Source organism: Engystomops pustulosus, chromosome 5, assembly GCF_040894005.1.
Source record: "Engystomops pustulosus chromosome 5, aEngPut4.maternal, whole genome shotgun sequence".
Lineage (NCBI taxonomy): Eukaryota > Metazoa > Chordata > Amphibia > Anura > Leptodactylidae > Engystomops > Engystomops pustulosus.
Genome location: NC_092415.1, coordinates 37,993,126 through 38,014,799, shown reverse-complemented (window position 1 = coordinate 38,014,799; position 21,674 = coordinate 37,993,126). Strand labels below are relative to the sequence as shown.

General features: G+C 37.9%; 1 protein-coding gene across 5 annotated transcripts in view; it reads left to right on the top strand.

Moving 5' to 3' along the window:
* LOC140132652 (uncharacterized) overlaps positions 1 to 21,674 on the top strand; it is a 255,989-nt gene that overhangs the window by 77,839 nt on the left and 156,476 nt on the right. For all 5 annotated transcript variants that reach the window (XM_072151669.1, XM_072151667.1, XM_072151668.1 and 2 more), the window contains 3 exons: positions 1,414 to 1,660; positions 8,859 to 9,048; positions 14,434 to 14,587. In XM_072151669.1, the coding sequence (XP_072007770.1) occupies positions 1,414 to 1,660; positions 8,859 to 9,048; positions 14,434 to 14,587 (591 nt within the window). The remainder of the gene's footprint in view (positions 1 to 1,413; positions 1,661 to 8,858; positions 9,049 to 14,433; positions 14,588 to 21,674) is intronic.

The following is a 21,674-nucleotide window of genomic DNA, read 5'->3' as shown; positions in this document are numbered from 1 at the left end:
ATTATAGTGCCATCTTTTTCACCATTAGCAGTCATATATGAAAATCAGGAATGTGCCATCCGTTTTTTTAAGCGTACAGCACCCGGCTGTATGGAGAACTGACTGATGGATCTGTTAAAGAGTAAATTATGTCTTAATCACAACCGTTTTTCATGGATCACTCATAGAGTACAGTTCAAGAGGATCTGTGAAAAAACAGAGGCCAGAGAGGCCTTGAAAATCTGACGTTAGCGGTTGTTTTCCAAAGCCAATATTTGCAGTGCTCTTGTGTGAAATCTTCCCTACCCTCCCCTGTCCACTTCTCTGTCCACTTTTGAAAGTTCCTTGTTTATGGAAAAATCTGTTCCTGAATTTTCTACAATTTTTTTTTTAATTATTATAATTATAAACTTGATGATATATTTTTACTACAGCGTTTTTTGCATTATTGGTGCCGTTCTATTAGCTTTATTATTACTATCATTATTATTACAACTATTTTATATTTTTAGCAAAAAGTTACAGCAGATTCTTATTGCTTCACATACACCCTTTTGGCATGTAATGTTTGGGACGTTTTCACTTATTTTATTCCCCAAAATGCAGTGTTGCTCTACATACTGTATTTTTTTTTTTTTGTGTGTGTTTTCACAGTCTTCTATAAAAGGATTGAAAACTTGCGCGCTCACATTATGTTATTTGTGTGTCTTCTGAATTTCAATTTAAAAACGGGTTGAAAACACAAGAAACAAAAAGGTTTAGAAAGTGCTGTTTAAAACACACACAACATCAATGAGCACAATTATTATCTATTTTCTGAATATTATTGGGGGCTCTGGAGGGTAAGATCATACTCAGGGATGGCCATATAGCCTGGCAGGCTTCCATACAGTATCCTCGTAGGCACCTGTGAGTACATGCCGAAATAAATAAACAATCCCTCAATCTCCCTACAACTCCCACCCTCCGCCTGCAGCCCCAGGGGAACAATATGAAGCTCAAAATATAGTAGAGCGTGTATATTCAGTTATATGAGCCGAATCTGTCCAAGCCACGGTGTTATCTGCATTCAGATTTATATGTTTTTCATGTGTGTGTGGTCTTCATCTTTCGAGCTACTGTCCAAAATATAAATATACCGGAGTATGTAGATCCTGACAGGTTCTGTGTGTGGCTGTGTATATATATCACACACTCTATGGATATGTTTAAACCTAATTCTAAAGCTCAGTACAAATCGCACATAATGTTCACCTACAATAATTTAGATACATGTATCCCAGTTTTCCATATGTTTTGTGAGGGCCTATCTATCTTCCGAAACCGTGAGCCTTTGTGCGTTTTACACACATATTCAGAATGTACCTGTTTGTGTGTATTATTATATCGTTTAGTAACGGGACCAAATTTTTTTTGTGCGATTCATCTTTACAGGCAATAAGCAAAAGAGATGACCTTCTGCGAAAATCAGAAGCCGATCTCCTGCAGGCAAGAAAAGGTATCAAAGAAAAGGCGGCGGAGGCAGAGCACCTTGACAGCCTGGTCAAGAAATTGGAAGAGAGAAACCAGGACGGCGAGAAAAAAATGAATCAAAAGGAGAAGGAAAACGGTGCACTCCGAGCCGAGATAAAGGACCTCGGTGTAGAGCTCCAAGATGTGCATAAGCTGTACAGGCAAACAGGTAACATTGCTGAAGGGGAGAGTAATCACCAGGGCTCAATGTGCAAGGTCACATCCAATGACAGACGTCTTCACATGTTCCCCGTTCACATGTGCTCACTTCACCTCCCAGTCCTCATGACCTCAAATGCCTCCTGGATACAAACGCTTTGTCCTTATCAGCCCACGCCGTATCGTGCTGCCTCGCCCAGATCTTCCATTTACATACAATTATCATTTTTTTTCCCCCCGCAATAATCGGGTTATTCGAGATTTTCGGAATAATCTTAAATGTATTCCATTGGGTGAATTTTTTTATGTTTAGATTATAATATTATTATTTATTTACTTTTTATATACGAGACTTTGAGACGTGAGATCACCAGACAAACGTTCAACACCCAAAGATCCCGTTACACAGGGTGATTCATGGTTTCGCGATTTCTTTATTTTTTTGTGTCTTTTTCGCAGCGTTCATAACTGTTTATCATCATTATCTTTAGCGTTTGCCAGAAGTGACTAAAACAATTGAAGAAAATCACAATAGTTTTGTTTCTGAAGAAGAAAGTGGAAAAACACATGCCGGCTCCTCGGAGATTGATCTGCCTTTGTTTTATCATACAGTGGGTGTTAGCAGGTTCCAGTGCCCTGGCTGTCGCTCAAGTGTGATTGCCATTATATATGAGGGTGACCGGCTGGAGTTGGACTTTGTTATTAGCTGCAGCGATGGACAAATGCTGCATATGAAGAACATGTGCACACAGACTCTGCCTGGGTTATTGCTATTATGTATTATACATATTATATAGCTATAAAGCCGTGCCCATCTACAGCCAGGGAATAGGTGTAGCACTTCCCTATAGTACCGGTAGATCTAGAACATATCTTATAAAAAGGCATCAGAAACAATCTATTAGCACAGATGCAGCAGTGCTGAGGCTGTCACTTGGCACAGCTCCTGCTACCATCACAATGTGTTTCTTATCTGTGGTTTTTTCAAGACCGCAGCTAAAATCATCCCATCTTTAAGAGTATGTTCACACGCGGCGTGAAGTGGTGACCGGATAAAATCATTTCATCCACGCGAATAGTGTTTTGGCTTCACGTGCCAGTGTTTTACAAGCCCTATAGTAATGAATAGGATGGTTGCTGGAATTGGACGTAGGAAATCTGACGGCTGTAAATGTATCTTCACTCAGCAGGTTATGGGGACGGAATAAAGAGTTAAATGACAGATTCAACTCTGCTGTGCCAGTGTATGGAGGAGAAGCCGCACAGCTGTAGTGATATTTATGCAAAGCTCAGAACTTCTCCGTCACGGGATACATAAATGACTGTCTACCTATCTCTCTACTTAGCTCATATCTATCTATCTATCTATCTATCTATCTATCTATCTATCTATCTATCTATCTATCTATCTCATATCTATCTATCTATCTCATATCTATCTATCTATCTATCTATCTATCTATCTATCTATCTATCTATTTCTCATCTATCTATTATCTATCTTATCTGTCTACATAGCTCATATCTATCTATCTATCTATCTATCTATCTACATAGCTCATATCTATCTATCTATCTATCTATCTATCTATCTATCTCATATCTATCTATCTATCCATCTGTTATATATCTATCTATCTATTATCTATCTATCTATCTATCCATCTCATATCTATCTATTTATCTATCTATCTATCTATCTATCTATCTATCTATCTATCTATCTATCTATCATTATCTATCTATCTATCCATCTCATATCTATCTATCTATCCATCATTATCTATCTATCTATCTATCCATCTCATATCTATCTATCTATCTATCTATCTATCTATCTATCTATCTATCTATCTATCTATCCATCTCATATCTATCTATCTATCTATCTATCCATCTCATATCTATCTATCTATCTATCTATCTATCTATCTATCTATCTATCATCTCTCTTAACAGATCACCTCTATGAATGACATTATTTTTATTATTACATACTTTATTCCTTAAAGTGGCAGATTTTATCGCAATAATATAATATATTTTCTTGTTTTGTGTTGCGCGAATTGTCATTCACGTCCGCTGTTTTTCAGAATTTGATGTTTAAATGACGTGCCAAGATATGACCGGATCTTCTGATGAATATATAATTATTACTAATTCTCTATTACAATTATGGCAATTAAAGAAACTGTCAGCTGTAGATTTACATATTACTCTATATATATATATATCCGGATTTTTACATTCCTGATGATTTTCTTCTCACTAGAAGACATGTGAGAACATTTGTTTTAATTCTAACACTTTTTTTGACTTGCGTAAGAAGAACCACAAAGCGGATGATGTGATCCATTTTGGTGTAGACTACGGGCACCGCATGTGCCACTTATCTGCCGTCGAATGGTGCGCTTCTCTGTCGTCATGAGGAGTGTTGATTCGAGATAAATAACTCTCCCTGCCTGTCATACCTTGGATCTGCTATGAAATGAAATCCCACAACGAGATCCTGCCATACACCTTCACTGTCAGCTCTGTCACATGACTGCAGCCCCATCTCTCCCGACGTGAAGTCTATGAAGGGCGAATCCAACCATGCTGACAATTTCTTTTTCAAGGTTTTTGCATCTAAATTCATAAATTCATGAAACATAGAAATAAAATGCCTTAAAAGACCTTATTTATAATAAAAAAAACTAAATCATTTTGATATAACAGAGCTGTACAGATCACAGGAACATATACAAATACATAGTAATAACCTGGTCAGATAGAACAATAGGAAGGCCCTTACAATCTATGAGAATCTATGCATTCTGTGCATTAGGTCACTTACATCTCCATTTTCTTTTTTACAAGATTATATGGAGGATCTTAAACATGGATTTTCCCTGTTTAATATAAATCATCCTTGGACATACGTTTCTTTGTAATAGAATAGTCCTAAGAGGCTAAATAAACCTTATAAGGAAGATTATAGGAAATATTATTCACCACAATAAAAAAAAACAAAAAAACACAGAGCAAAAAGCTTTGACGTCCTCTAGTCAAATATTAATGAAGTCATTGGGAATGTTATAGACAGACAATGTCAGCACCTTCATTTTCCACTTCCCTATTCACAGCCTGGCCAGATACTTGATTCTAGATAAAACCCCTAGAGGTCTCCTGCAAATTCTTTTTCAATACAACCAGATCATTGCAGATAATTGTATTACACGGGGTATTGATCCAGAATCGCCAGTCACCGGAAGACCTGAGTGTATATACAGTGTGTGTATGTATATATATATATATATATATATATATATGGATGACTGTACAGGAGAGATGATTAGAAGATGCTGTTTATTGTCAGTGTGTTAGATGTGTGTATTTTTTTTTCTTTTTTTTTTTTGTGTGTGTGATTCACCTGTACTGAGACGCAAGGTGGAAACATCAGAGAAATTACCACTTTACAAGAATCTATTGATCACTTTAAATCAAAGAAGTATGTTTGACATGAGATTACCTGCCAGTTTGAACATTAGGTACACTATGTTATAGCTCGGGGCAGTTGTAAGTCTGCCAAAGGGATTGTAAATAAAGCATGCAGCTGCTAGTGCCTCTGGCCTGGGATCAACTAGAGCTCAAGACCAGGGCATAGGTACACGGGAAACCAATTTAACCCTTCCTGGCCAGCGCACTGCCCACATGCCTCTTATACTTGACGTGCTTGCCTTAAATTGCATTATTATTTTTTTTTTTTGAGAAAGAAAATAAAATGTATTTTTTTTTATTATATATAGATATAAGATAGATAGATATAATTTATTGATGCATGTATGAAGTCAGAACTTGCCCAATAAAATAGAAGAACAACAGTAAATAGACGCCTGTATTTACTCATGTTCTTCGGTTGTATTGGGCAAGTTCTGACTTCATACATGTTTAATTATTAATATAGATACAGGCACACGGTAGGGATAGAATTAGTGTTTTAGGGTTATCTTGTTACCTTATAATATTTTATAATAATTGCTTTATGTTAATAAGCATTTTTTTTTAATTTACTTTTAATAAAAGTAACATTTTAGCATTTCTTACTCTTATCTTACTCACATTTTATTCAGAGGTCCCTTGTTAATAAGCTTCCTAAGGCGTTGTCCTAAAACACTTGCATTTAAGCAAAGTGTTTTTGTTTTTCTAATTATAAAAACAATTATTATTGTTAGTTTTAGGACTTTTATTATCTTTATATATTCTTCTATTATTATTCTTTTATACTTATTTTTCTTATACTTGTAAGTATACACTTATACTTATTATACTTCAATTATTATTTACATTTACATGATTCTGTTTTATTATAATTGTGATTATTTTATATACTAATTATTAGTATTTTATGATCATATTTGAATTATTTTTTTATCATTACTAATAATAATGCTGGTAAACTATTATTATTAATATTCTTATTTATTCATTCATTTATTCATTCACTATGTAGTTGTTTATTCATTATTATGAATATGTTTTATTGATTCTGTCACTCTCCATCTACCGTCTTGTATTTTTTACATTATTTAAATGCAAGATTTGCCATATATGTATAATAAAGGGTTTGTGATTCCAGTAGGTATTTTGGGGGGGGGGGGGGTCACTAGAATATGATCTTTGAATTCTGCTCTGAATAGAAACTGCATGTAAGTGTGATGGGGTCTGTATATGGTGGTCCCTGGGGAGCAGCTATTAACACATATTATGAATATGAGATTTTGTTTCTTCCTTAAAGGCAGTATATGGCCTTTTTTTTCCTTTTGAACCTAAACATATCCTGTCCACCATACCATAAAGGTGTAAATAGCATCTGTGGGGACTGTAAGGGATGTGTATTGAAGTATATGGGTTTCTTTTACTACTGATTTCTATTGCTACCTCTGTAAAAAAAAAGAATTATTTGGCCGGAGTACAGTCTAATTTCCCTAATTCTACATTATATACATAGGTGAATACAATATCCTGCTGGGAAACTCAGGATAAGACATTGCAAAATTGAGATCCCCCCTCCTCCCTCTTAAGCTGGATGTTTTCGACATAAGCTGATACACACCTGGTAAAAGGGAACAAAATGTTGCCTCATCTAAACCATTCAAGGCTTGACACTTACAAAGCCAAAAACATTGCTTTAGTGGTGGATGGGAGGAGGGGGGGGGGGCTGATTTACTGTGTGATTACATTTCCTTTATTGGGTAATGGCAGCGCTCCCCCCCCCCTTTCTCCCCTTTCCCCCTTAGTGAGATTTTGTTTTACAGCCTGGAGGGTTTATCTTAGATTTTGAAAGGAGTCTCACTTGAAGTTGTTCATTAGATTGCGTCCGTATTTCAACACGTGTTGAAATTATTAAACGTTCCACTCATTTGGTCAAAGAGATGCAGATGTAGCGAGGCCTTAACCCTTTCCTACCCCTCGCTACTCATTCTCTGCCTGTTCCATGTGCATTTTATTATAGATATATATATGTATCATTTATCTGTGATATTTCTGCAGCACGTGAAAGACCTGCTGCAGAGCCTATCCGCGCCTATAGTCTCCTAGGCCGTTAATTGAGCAGTAACACGAACAAATGACGCACAGCTCCGCCGGCGCATATATTAAATGTCACCGTTGTCATATGCTAATTACAGAAATAAACAGGTTTAATGATTAAGGAATTAGGCTAATTGAGCTGATTAATTTTGACAGCCCGCCGCCTAATTGTCAAGCGAGGTGATAAATTGGTGCGAAACAACTGCGTTTTTCCAGAAAAATCTCCAGACTTGCGGCCCATATGGACTCCCAGATGTTCATTAGTTTCTTGTCTGTACAGAAAATATTAAGAAATTGTAATTGAAGATTAGACTTTTTTTTTTGTATGGAAAATTTGATCAACTGTTTTTATTTTAGTGCAGATATTAATTTATTAGTTTATTTATTAATGGAGCGCACGTTGCAGCTGAGCGCACGGTATACGGTTCGCTGGAAAGTTTTTATGTCTGCACTGAAGCTCTCCCTATATATCTAACCGTCTAAATGTGATTGGTGATGCCACATGATAAATCTGGAAGATACATAGAGTGTGCTCCTGTACACCGGCAGATGTTGGAGATATCCAGCTATATGATATCCACCTTTTGCAAGACAGATGATGATAATACACTGAGTTAAGATGCTTGTCTCACGCCTTCGGGCAAGTTAAGAAAAAGAAGTGCCAGGGCTTTTTGGATCAATATCAAAGTGTTTAGCACATTCCTGCTGCATGTTAGTTCAGAGATGCTACACTTCAGTCTTCACATTTCTGACAATTACAATTAATTGTAACCTGTAACGCGGTGTAATACTATCTGCACAGGTATATAATGTTATATCTAGGGTTTTTGTTCATTGCACTTTTAGGTTTTATTTTTTTTGCTTGCAAACATGTACTGTATGTGATATATATATATATATATATATAGATCACATACAGTATGTATATATATTAATATATATATAGATCACATACAGTATGTATATATATATCAACTCAAAACAAAATGCATTTCCGTTTTTTTTATAATTCTCTATTATTTTTCCAATTTTTATTTTCTAATAAAGCCACCTTCCTTCAATAGACAACCGAATATTTGCTTTTTCTTGATGGGCAGAAAGTATTTTATTCAAATGGTCTCCACATATCATTTTGGACTGCGGTCAACAAAGAACAAAGGGAAATGTCTTTGTCTTAAAATCGCTTATTTTTTGAGCAAAAAAAAAAAAAAAGCCCTACTAGAGTCTCCTTTACTCATTCTTGATCTGGTAGCAGAGCGCCATCTATTGGTTGACCTTGAAATTCGCTTACGATGCTTTGGAGTAACACGGCAATACATTTAGTGATTGGAGTCACTAAATAATTCTGATAAATCGGTGCCCCACTTTATTTTCTGATTTGAGATTGAACTTTTTAAAGTTTTAGATTTTTTTTTGTATATTAAGACTATTTTTAATTTATTAAGTTATTAGTAATTGGTGATCGGAATTAGTGGCAGGCAAATAGTTAAATACAGTAATTAATTGGGTACAGGATTTGAATGAATAGGAAAAAGTTTGGAAAAGTTTATTTTAACCGAGATTAAAGATAACGAAAGTTGATTTTTTTCCCCCTCTGCCTTACACTATATTTGTCTTTTTTTTTTTGTATCTTTCAGCTCAAGAACTTGCCAGTCAAGAAGAAAAACTTCTTCTACTAGAATCCAGCTTGAAAGCGACTCAAGAGCAGCTAAGTGAGCAAATAGCTGAAACCGTTCGCCAGGAACAGACCAGCAGAAAATACCAGACAGACCTGAAGACCCTTAAAGAGCACCTCAACGCGTCAGAGCGAGAAAATAGGGACAACAAGTGAGTGGCTGCTCATCACCTCCTAAAATGAGAAAGTCTCCACATATACATCTACATTCCTAATGATTGATTGGATGATTTTTGTGTATACTTACTGGCATGGCATGTTTCTTTATGTATGAGAATTGTACATATTGTACTTGTATAGGAGAGAAGGTGTCGGCGTTCTACAATGACGGAGAAGTGGGGGCAAAAGTCTTCATTTTCCGACAATGAAGAGTACAAAGGTTACATATGGCTCTTGTTGTCTCCTCTTTTTTTGTCGGACTTGAAGCAAGAAGGTACCAAATTATACAGATACGCCCTTCTGATTACTTTGCCTTCCTGTGACCATACTTAAGAATAACGAACGCTGGATGGTATCTTCAGTCTGAGGCCTCTGGTCCGCTTCTGATTACATTTCATTAGGTCCTTACTGATTCTAGTTCTAGTATGTAGCATATGTTTCCATCTGAAAAGAATATTCTACAGCTGCTTCCAAAGTATTCAACAATGCAAGTTAATTCCCATAATCGGTAGTAATATTTCCAGTTTAACCCTTTGCGGCTGCATTGACAGTGCACCGGGTGTCCCAGGAGTCACATGTTATGGTATCACTGTAAGTGTTGCCCAAGGACAGGCTCAGCTGCACATGTATTTTCAGGTAAATTTTACTCAGGCCCCATGTCATCCCCCGTGACTGACACAGTGAATTTTGGCATTTCAGTTTTTTGTTTCCTGAAAGCTGTCACTATCATGTGTCAGATTCCTACGTCCTCGCCCCGCCAACACTTTAATGGAATCCTTTCTGTATACTACTGCTGTATATTTAAAAGATCGAAGAGAAAGAACATAGAAGAGAAAAAAAAAAACTGTAATGTTCAAACTTAAAAAATTATCTAATACCTATATAGCGGGGGGACAGAAGTTTCATATGGGCTTTGAGAAGTAGAGATGGAGCAATATGTGCCTATTAGATGTACTTTAATTTAATTGAAAGGAAGGGAGTGACGTCTTCTGTAGCCATAACATGTGTTACCGGGATTGTTGTGCAACAGGCGGTGTCGCTGGAGTGAATAAAACTGAGGTCATGCGTTTTGTAGAACGCTTAAAACTAAGCTGTGCCACTGCTTCTCCAAGTATCTGCAAAGTATTGGAAGCTCAACTCCTACTGGAGGACCCCTCTGTATGCTCCTATATCCTTATGAGCCCTCAAGATGGTCATATGTGCAGTGGAATGTATTCACGACATGATTCTTTAAAGTATCGATGCATATTTTATTCATATATGATATAATCTACAAAAAAATTGAGCACAAAATAGTAATAATAATAAATAATATGTATTTTATTATATGTAATAGTTTATAATTCCTTTATTTCTATAGGACTCACAGATTACGCTGTGCTGAGATATATGTATTATTATTATCATCTTATTTTCATTATAATTGTAATTATAATAATATAATTTATTATTATTGCACTATTAATACTGCCACTAATGATCATAATAGCAATGATAGTAATATAGTAATTATAAAATCATAATGAATAAGGATTCATATTAATAAAAAGTCCATCCATACATGCCCATAATTCAAATTAGGCAAAGATCTGCTCATACTTTTTATTTACCTAAAATTTGTAATTAAAATAAATAAATACAAATGAGAAATTTATTATACATATTAAATCATCTCTGAGAGGTCTTGTTGTTGTTTAAAACTATGATATTTTTTCTAGTTTTAGCTTTATATTTTTTAATCCTTTTTTTATTATTATTATTTTTCTTTTAATGAGCAATCCGGCATCCAGATAGCAAGGCCAGATTCCCATCACAGACCTGCTCTATGTAAAATACTTGTCCAAAGCTTCTAGTGGGTGGCTGGAAATCGTAATAATTTGTTGCATCGATTTTTGTGCGGCTGTGCAGCTGAGGTCCCCAGTGAATAGATAGGAATAGACATTTTATTGATTTGCTTTTCATAGTTATATTTGCAAGGCTCCATTGCAAAATAATTTAGACTTTTAAACTCTGAACCGAGACATTATGAAAATGTGATTTTTTTTTTTTTTCCCCTTGTCTAATCTTATAACTATTTAAAGATAAAACTCCTGTGCAGGTGGAAATTTTTATTTACCTTTTATATAGAAATGAGATAAATTCATGTTTCTGCAGGTTTATCTCCTATCTATCAATGTATCTATTTATCTATCATTCTATCCTCATACTTAATATTTTTTTTTTTTTTAAATGTGGATAACCTATTTTAGTCTATATTTTCCATGGCGATAATTTTTTATAGTAAGGCAATCTCGCCTTTGAGCTTGCGTTTAACAGGATTAAGTTTACTTGAAGTAGCCTTATATAATCCGACTATTTTTATGGGCACTTTGTGTCCAGAGCTGCTTTATGTGCTGAAGATGCACTTGAAATCAGTAAACCTCTGGGTAAAAATCCAATTGATATGGTAAGTTTTAAAAATGAGGATAAAATAGGAATAATCTCGATTGTTGCAGGAGGGTTAAAGTGGCCAATTTATTTTTAGCTCATTTTATCTAGTCATTTTGTGCCTTGTTTCAATTACTTATATACTTATTGTGCCTATTACTTATAGGTTTCATGCTACTTTCTCGGAAAAGGATGTAAGCAGGTCTGCCAGAAAGTCTGGAGCCTTATGACTGAAAGCGGTCTCTGACATAAAGTCCTTGTCAACCAATCCGTTCATGGCAACTATTTCAACCAATCAGGGTCTTTCTTTCATTTTTCCAATGCCATTAGAATAGGTCTTTGGTCGTGCGGAAGACTAGACCACTCTTTCTACCTGTTATTTTTCATGCTTGAGGCCTATAGACACCTCTTCTAGTGGTAAGCTATTGGTGGCTTCCAATATAGGGATATAGGACAACGTTTGATGACTAAGGAAGCATTTACACTAAATTGTTAAATTCCTCATTCCCACTAGTAAGCAAAATAGTCAACATATTCCACCATGAATTCCGTTCTTCTAAAGTTCATTAATGAGGGTGGCCTCTTCTGCTCTTTAGATGCATAAGCAATGTGCCTTAGGGACCACCCTTTTTTATATGTATAAATGATGAGCCTTAGGGACCACCCTTTTTTATATGTATAAATGATGTGCCTTAGGGACCACCCTTGTTCAAATAAAGGTGAAGCAATTATCTGCCGATTTGAAGTGGTTGCAGCTTTGTCTAAAGATTTGTGATCAATAATCAATGGGGTCACCTCCATATATAGAATAAGATAGTGGTCATTTACTTGAGTGTACAACCATATTGTACCTGGATGGGAGTGAAATCTTTGAACCAGTTACCAGCTTATTGCTGTGGGAACAGCTTCTTCTACACCTATGTGATCCACAATCATTACTGGGGCCTGCACTATATGTAGAATTACATGTTATCCATGTATATAATAGGATAACCCACTTTCTAATGGATAGGTAAAAGTGAATAGATTACAAAAAATGAATGAAACAAGATAGGACATTGTTTTAGAGGACTACATGGGGTTCTATATACATTTCAAGGAGAATGTGGATTGGAGTGAAGGCAGTGAACCTATTATAATCAGTTTATAGTGGGTTCTGCTAATTCTAAATCAAAGATGATTTCTAGGATCACCAGTATATGGAGAATTATGAGGTGACATTTTTCATGAAAATTTTTTTTTATGGAGTGGATGACACTTAGGCCCAGTTTATACTTTATTGTGGGCTCTTTGTTACCCTCTCTGTTTAAGGAGGGCATCATGGAAACTAATGATGGGAGGTCTTCTGTTCAGTGCTCATCCCCAATAGACTTTAATTGACCATATTTCGCCTTCAGTTATGCAGTGCTTATTAAAAGGATTGTCCTGGATTTAAAACATGTTAACATATTGCTTTGGGGCTGTAAAAACAATAAGCATCTTCTGCTTACCTCCTCCGGCACTCCCACTTCACGGGAGCACCGCCCGTCACTGTCAAACTTCTATTTCTTCACAGAGGCCGGAAGTGCTGTCCTCACCACTGCCACGTGTCTGCCATGCTGTAGCAGCAGTGGTCAGGATGGCACTGCCAGCCTCTGGCCTGGCAATGATGGGTGGCTCTGTGGCTGAACGGAAGCGCTGGAGGAGTTGAGAACAAGATGTGTATTGTTTTTGTAGCCCCCAAGCCATATATAAAATTGTTTAAAATCCTGACAGCCCCTTTAAAGACGCAGGTTTCTGTACTATTGTTTCTACTAATAATAACTGAATGCGTAACGGAACTTGCCAAGTATCTTAGTCTTACATGTGTAGGTTTCCTAGAAAATATAGAGAATTTTAGGGAGTCCTCTTATTGCTCTTGCTCATAATGGAGAGTCCTATATTGGAAACCCCTATAAAGAGATTGGGGCTCATTTACTAAGGGTCACACTGCTCACTTTTGTTGGACTGTTCCCCTTTTTCGGGGATTACACGGCTAGGACGGATATTTAACAGGTGTCTGCGCTGGGATTGTGTCGCACACGATCGGCTTTTGGCACAGCTGCGCCGGCTTCCATGTGACACAAATTAGGGGGCGCACTATCGGAAGATCCGACTGATTCGGACTGAGCACGGGATTTAATTTTAAAATTGTGTCGCAAGCCCAAGCACTTACATTTACCACTTAAAAGATGGTGAACACTGTCGGACTTCAGCGTGAATGCGACACATGCAGGATATCAGGTGCACGATCTTAGTGAATCGGGGTGCAGTGCATTATCGCCGGACTATGCACCTGAACTTCAGCGGACGGGTAAGTAACTGTGCCCCATAATAGACAATGTGCAATTTTTTGGATCAATTCTCAACAGTGATGAATACATTATAGAATCATCTTAAAACACTGTATTTTGATTTGTTATATGTAAAGACAGTAGATAAATCAATACATTTTAGTTGTGTAGAAATCTCCCATTTAGATGAGCCATTCTTTGGATATTCTGATGTCTTTCCATAGTAACATACTTCATTGTAAAAAAAAACAAAAAAAAAACAGTAAATTGCAAAGGTGATTTATAGTGTATATAAAGTAATCTCTCGCTCCTTCCGGCAACATTCTCTTTTGAAAAACATTAGTCCTTTTGTGCCATTCGGAACTGCATGTATAGACAATATATATTCATGACCTGTTTGTGGGCTTAGGTCTGTTATATATTGCTGATGTGTGATGGAATTATTAGGGAATCTTCTTAAGATGTTTACAGTCTCTTCTGAAATTCTGAAATGGAAATAAATAAGGAATGAGAATACAAATGATATTCTCATCCTACAACACACACATAAAGATGACATTACGATGTGATTTCAACCACTATCGGACAGTACTGTGTAGTCTCTCGCTGTATATTAAGTCATTCTCTTTCTTGCTCCAGAGAAATGCTCGATAATGTGAAGGATGAATTGACAGCATTAAAGGCACAGCATCAATCGACAGTTCAAGAAAATCTTCAGCTTCAACAGACCAATCACAAGCATGAGATAGAGAGCGCGACTGTCCGAGAAAATGCTCGGAATTTCCAGCAGCAGGTACTTTAACCATGTATAGAGTTAACCGTGTCTATGGATCTTTACATATTGATCTAGTAGTTGGAATCTTATTGAAAAGGAACCTGTGACATTAAACATGGCATCTGATCTGACATGCTGTGAGTAAGGATTAACATCTGTGTCCAAAATGCGTTAGCTATGTCGTTTTTTCCTTGTGGCTAGGCTTTTAACATGTTTTTAAACTGTGTCCCCTTGGTACTAGAGCACTTGTTATGTTCTGCGTGGGGGTCTGAACAGGTTAGGGTATTTTTGTATGTGAAAATATATGGTAGGTTTTTTTTTTGGTAGACTTTATTTTCAATTTTCAAAAAGTACAACAACGTATAAAAGGTGACATCCACCTTAGGGAAGTACATAGCACAATCAGCCAGTGATGCAAACACGGAGGGAGAATAATACCACTAAAAGGTACTCCTTCCCTAGAGAACACACATTTGTCTAGCCATACAACACACACACAAGTATAGAAGCTATTCCTCCTCCATGTATGAAGCATTCTGGTCAGCCAACCAAACATCCCAGATCAGAGAGAATTGATCCACGGTGCAGGGCCGGTCCCAGGTTCCTGTAGGCCCCTAGGCAATAGAGCCTTAGTGGGCCCCTTTGCAGTGAACTTATGTGCAACTTTAAAAATTTAGATACTGGATAAAATATTCCCTAGTTTATTATTCCCAAACAGTCCTTTCATGGTTATTTTATATACAGCTCCCTCATAGTTAATTATATTGAACCCCAGGGTGGTTCTATATACAGCCCCCATGGATTCATTATATACAGCCTCCTCACAATTTCGGGCGCGTGGGCCCCCTAGCAGCTCTGGGGTTCCTCTAGTATTGTAGGTGAGTTTATAGTTCAGAAGATTTGCGTTGATCAGCAAGATCCATTTATCAAGCGTGGTCGGTTTTGGAGGTTTCCAGTTTGACAAGATCACCATTTTACAATAGAACTTTAGTAAATGAAAGAGAGCTCTCTCAAATTTAGCTAGAAGGACCTCCTTGACCAGACCCAGAAGACACAACTGAGGGGAACAGACACCTGGGAAACCCAAACGCTCATTGATGTAGGAATGAATTTCCATCCAATAATCTTGAATGCATTTATTTAAATGCCTGTTTTTCTATGATAGTCCAAAGGGCGGTCCTATCAGTGAATGACTAACTTCCATATTTGATAGCCGGGGTGAACCTTAACTTTGTGCTGCTTGAGGCGAACTATAGAACAGCGCCCCCTCTACCTCTGGCAGTAATATATCAGGTTTAAATTTTTTATGTGGGTTCTCCATGCAGTGTGTCATCTGGTGTGAAGAAAGACTATTTTTCAGTGTCCAGTTTTGCTTTGTAGTACACAGTGGGTGACGCCATGAGGCCTAGAGCAGTACGAAAGAGGAAGTTGTGTATATATGCAGAGGCAGCATGGTGAAAACACGAAAAGGCTGAACATATCAAATGAGGCAAAGGTGCAAGTACATGCAGAGACATGTCTAATGGAAGAGATTTATTGAAAAGTGGCCAATCCCTTTAAAGTAATACTGAATGGAGTCACCTCCCATTTATTTTTCAGCTTCACCAGTGTCCCCCATAGATCTCGAGTTCCTGTCTCTCTACACGCAGGAAATGACCACATAACCAGTACTGCCCACCAGTGCCTGACTCAGCGAGTGTTGTCTCCTGTGGGAGTCCTCCTCCATCACTGACTACAAACATTCCATAAACTTCATTTTTAGAGAGCAAGGCAGACAAGACAGGGCTCATTGTACATCTTCTAGCAAACCCAGCGAGCCTAGCATGGAAGGACTAATGTCAAAGTAAAAGGAGGTCATGGCTCATGAGATTGGGCAAGCTCCACTTTTAATATGAATAATAAGTTGAATGTTATAGGTGCTCTAGAACATGGTGGGATTAGCCCGATGCGACTTGGGAGTTGTCCACTCACAAGGTGGAACCCTAATGGATCATGTGAAAGTTTTCCATTGTACCCCAAGTGAATTGAGAAGCAGTTCGGATATGCATGCTCTCCTTTCTACACTGTCTATGGCAATGACGGAAGTAGGCAAGTATCGTGCTCAGCTATCTCTGTCAGTACCATAGAGATGAATAGAGCAGCATCCTTTGAGGGTACACCAGACCCTGTTCTCGTGATCCAAAGGGGTCCCACTGATCAGTCACTGGACAACCCCTGTAAGTAAATAATTGTATAATTATAAGTAATTAATAATTTTCCTATATTCCATTGAGTCAATGCATATTGTTTAGTATGTCTGGGGTGATACTGGACGTAGCGGGCTATGAGGAATCGTAGCTCTGTCCTATATTTTTAAATTGTTTTCTGCTGTAAATACCTTCTGTTTGCAGCTGAATATAAATGACCCTGGTTGAGCTTTACCTGCACGCACATCACATACTATATAGCAGTGATTTTCAACCTGTGTGCCGTGGCACACTAGTGTGCCGCGACACATGGTCGGGTGTGCCGCGGGGAAATTTCCCCAAACTATGGTGCCCCCTGTGTTTTGTTTCCCGGCAATGCGCAGTGATGCGCAGTCGCGGCTTCTTACAAGGAGACGTGTACAATAACACATGCACAAGCTTTGAACCTCGTGCGACAAAATGACGTCACCAAGGCCGGCACATCATCTTGAGAGCGGAGAGACTCCCGCATTTGCCCACCACCAAGGTAATGCCCACCAATAATGCTGACTATATGAGCTTTTGCCTGAGTATATAAACTGTTGGCAGAATACTCCGCATATGAGCTGGTACTTGTAGTACTCCAGCAGTATACAGCATATAACAATGAGAAATGTAAAATGAGAAATACTATAGTCATGCGGCTGGAGTACTACAAGTACCAGCTGATATGCCGAGTATACGAGCTGGCACTTGTACTCTGGTCTCATGGCCATAGTACTTCTCATTGTACCCCTTTATTTTGCAGTATATGAGCCACATAATAATCAGCACCATATACTAAAAACAGGGAGAAACTGAGAACTGTTGAGGAAGAGCTTTGTGTGTGTCTTTCCACCATTCCTGCCAGGATATCCCTTTTGTGTTTATCCAAACAGGCCCAGGTTTCACACTGAGTGAGTAAAATAAATTTAGAATCTATATTATTAACTATATGTATAATATGACTGTTTTAGTGTCATTTTGGTTGGTGGTGTGCCCCAGGATTTTCTAAGTATAAAAAGTGTGCCGCGGCTCAAAAAAGGTTGAAAATCACTGCTATATAGGATATGGTAAAATTCCATCTCCTGCCCTCCATTCACACACAATTAATTTATTTTCCCATGAAGTTATTTTTATTTTACTTTTTTTTACTTGTTCTTTTAGATGAAACCTTATATTTCTGTATTTACTGCTTGAATTCCCTTTTTATTTTGGCAGTTAACCTATATCCTATTTTTAACACTGTGCATTCAGAGGCTCAAGGAGCAGTAATAATAGGAAGACTCAGAGCAGTAGTGATGAATATTTATTGCGCTATATAGTGATTGAACAAAAAAAAAAAAAGGTCATTACCCAGTACCAGTTTGCACTCCCTCGGAATACAAATCGAGGAACAACTTTGCAGGAGGATTTAAGTTAATTTCGCCATTAGGCCGAGAAATTCTGAAATGATTGAACTAGCAAAACTGCATGCATTATTCTGTAACTAGAAATGCTGTATTAAAAAAAAAAAATGCAGAAACAATTAGGAGAGAAAAGAGATTGAGCCATGCAAGGAAAGTATAAATAAGTCTGAATTGAGATTGATTTCAACATAATGCTGTGTAGGAATTCCCGTCTATTGATTCGCTTTAGAGCCTGTGCACAGAACCTAAAAAGATAAAGTAAGCAAGGTCAGATAATCAAACCGTTTTTTAATAGTAAAAACAGCAACTGCCACTGTACACTATTAAAATAAATCCATAATACAAATTGCTTTCGAGAAAAAGTGGATGAGGAGCTGATCTTCCTATTGAACCTTTCTACTGTTCAGTGACCACACTGGGTAAAGGATAGGTAAGGATGCCTGTAAGATCGATACTAAGTAAGATGTAACAAGGAATCATTCAGAACATTAAAGGCTTACACAGGAGCAGGAGAGTGGTGATGTCTACTCCCCACGTCACAAAGGGAGAGACATGAGCTCCTCCAAGTGTCCCCTCCTATGCCTCATTCTCCCCTGCCCCTTGCCAATTATTCATTACACCCAAAATACACCCTCGTTTGTGCACTTGTCAATCCTCGCCGCTTCCGATGCGCTTATATTTAGCCGTGAATGTGCAGCATACTGTAATATGCTTATTCATTATTTAGCACACACACACACACATATGGCTCAGAAGGATATTTATGGTAGGAACATATGGTACATCGTATGGCAGTGTAATACATGCTGAACATTAAGGAGCTGTGTAAAACAGTCTTCTAATTGTCAATGCCTGGGGTATTGTGTCAGAAAGTTGCCTATAAATTACATTGGAACTGCGGCTTCATGCGTTGCTCCTACTGTATAGACACAGAGGCTATAGACCATATACGGCACATTGCGGCACATTTACTTACACGGTCGCTGGAGATCACAGAAAGTGCATAGGCCGACTATAAGGCGCTGTAGCGCGATTCACTAAGAGTTCACCATCTTTTTAGTGGTGCATCTAAGTGCTTGGGCTTGCGACACAATTTGGCAGTTAAATCCGGCGCTCAGTCCGAATCAATTGCCCCGTAAATTGTGTTGCATGGAAGCGAGCGCAGCTGCACCACAAAAAGGGTCCCTTGCCACACAATCGCAGTGCACCCACTACTTAAATACCTGTGCAAGCCGTTTTAACATTGAAGAACAGGCACAAAAAGTGCATCACAAAGCGGCGCAAAGTCCTTCGTAAATGTGCCGCAATGTCTCCACGTGACGCACAACCATACTGCCACATTGCAGCCCTTTTTACTATGTCATTATTTTATGTGTCCATATCCACCTTAGTATTTATTTTGCACTAAGACAATGGGCAAGAAGTTTCCCGAAAAGCACAAAGCGCAAATATTAATCATGCAATCAATATGGATAAACAAATGAAATATTAAAGAATGATTCTGGGATAATCTTCCTTTTTATAGTCATGTAAATTATTTTATTTGTTCATATCCTGTCAGTGTTTCCACCTTAGTACCTAAGTATACATACCGTATTTATTGGACTGTAAGGCCTTATAGCCCTTATAGTCCAGTGCGCCTTGAACCGTACTTACAGATAACAGCTGCCTTGAATTGTGCATAGGTCTGCCACCTGCTGGTCATTCATCCTTATAATCCGGTGCGCCTTGTATATGAACCTAGATGTTTTAGCAGGCATTTATTGATGGTGCGCCTTATATATGAACATAGACGTTTTAGCAGGCATTTATGGATGGTGCGCCTTATAATCCGGTGGACCTTATAGTCCGAAAACTACGGTACTTTTCAAATTTAGAGACAACATTCTTTACTGATGGATTTCATGTAGCGTATGTGTTGAGTTTGGTGTCCCTCCCTTGATCTTTGCTGCTCTTTTACATTATTATGTTCAGTTAGGACTTGCCACCATAAGGGAACTTCTGGTTTCTTAAAAGGGTGGTAGAATTTTATCTAAAGGATTCATAATTTCATTTCTCCTCCACTCTTGGAATAAGCAACAAAGGTCATAAGGTTCAGTGTAACTTTTGCTGATTTTCACGTTACTGACTGGTGTTCAGTAATGAACAGTGTTAATTATTGATCTGTTTTGTGCTATTTGCTCTGACTTCTCCTTATCTTCTGTTGCTGACCATACAATGACTGCTACAACTGACTACAACTTAGATTGCTCCAGGGGTAGTGACCTATAGATCCCCTGCGGTGTACATACCTATGTTCCTTTAGATGGGTTAGAGCAGGAGAGCACAACCTCCTTAGGCCTGAGGGCTGCATTGTTACACTGTTAAACTTCAAGGGGTTGTGCTTGTAACCAGCACACAATACCACAATAGCACCATGATCAACAAATACCACAGTGCAGCACCTGATATCAACTCAATAATGCCAAATAACACAGCTCAGCCCGATACCACTCAAAAGATAACTAAAACCGACCCAGGTCAAACAATAATAGGGACAAAAAATGATGACGTACAGATGGAATAGAGTGCAATGCAAGTACTGCACATCAAAACCACGCGCAGATCACAAGCGTGGAAACTGCATTAGAGGAAGCTGTCACCAAGAGACCCTTTTTTAGCACCCCCCTAGTCCCCACAGATCATAGTACATACACTGAAGCGTTTTTGTATAAAAAATAGGTTTCACAGGAAAAAAAGTTATGTTATATAGTGCCTTTCAATGCCATGTGCTCTCTGACTAGGCAGTTGTCACCTGGGAGTGGCTATGGAGGAGTAGTTCCCCCCCACCCTTGGGAAACCGCTCCTACATGTGTCCTTTTCCAATATATGAATAACTCCCATAACGTCACTAGGGAGAGGGATGAGTGTTTTCATAATTTTGAAATTTTTCTCTGTAAAACCAATTTTTTTTATACAAAAACTCTTTGGCAGTGTATGTACTATGCTTTGTGGGGGCTGGGGGAGAGCTAAAAATGGGTCTCCTGGTGACAGGTTCTCTTTAATGCAGACCACCCTATCAAAGAATAGTAATGTAGCCCCCTCTAGATCAGGCAAATGGTTATACAAACCTCATTCAACAATACAGACCCCCCCCCCCCCACCAAATCAATTTGCACATAGTATAAAAGTGGTTTCTGCACTGTGGCTATGTTCTGGATAAAAAAGGAATATCCTTCACAGGTCTAGTTCCCGATATTCATTGGTTTATTTGTTTTTCAAACCAATAAAAGTTACTTCAAAAACAAAGACCAAACAGATCCTTCTGCAGTTTGTATAAATATGAAAAATTAATATTAATGCAGACCTCTGATCATGGATAGATGTTAAGATTTTGAGCCCAACAGATCAAACAATTTTATAATAATGCAGACCTACCACCCCACATACTTTTCCACACAATGGTAGTTGTATTTTTTATGCAGACATCAAGCACAAAGACCCAGCATTAGA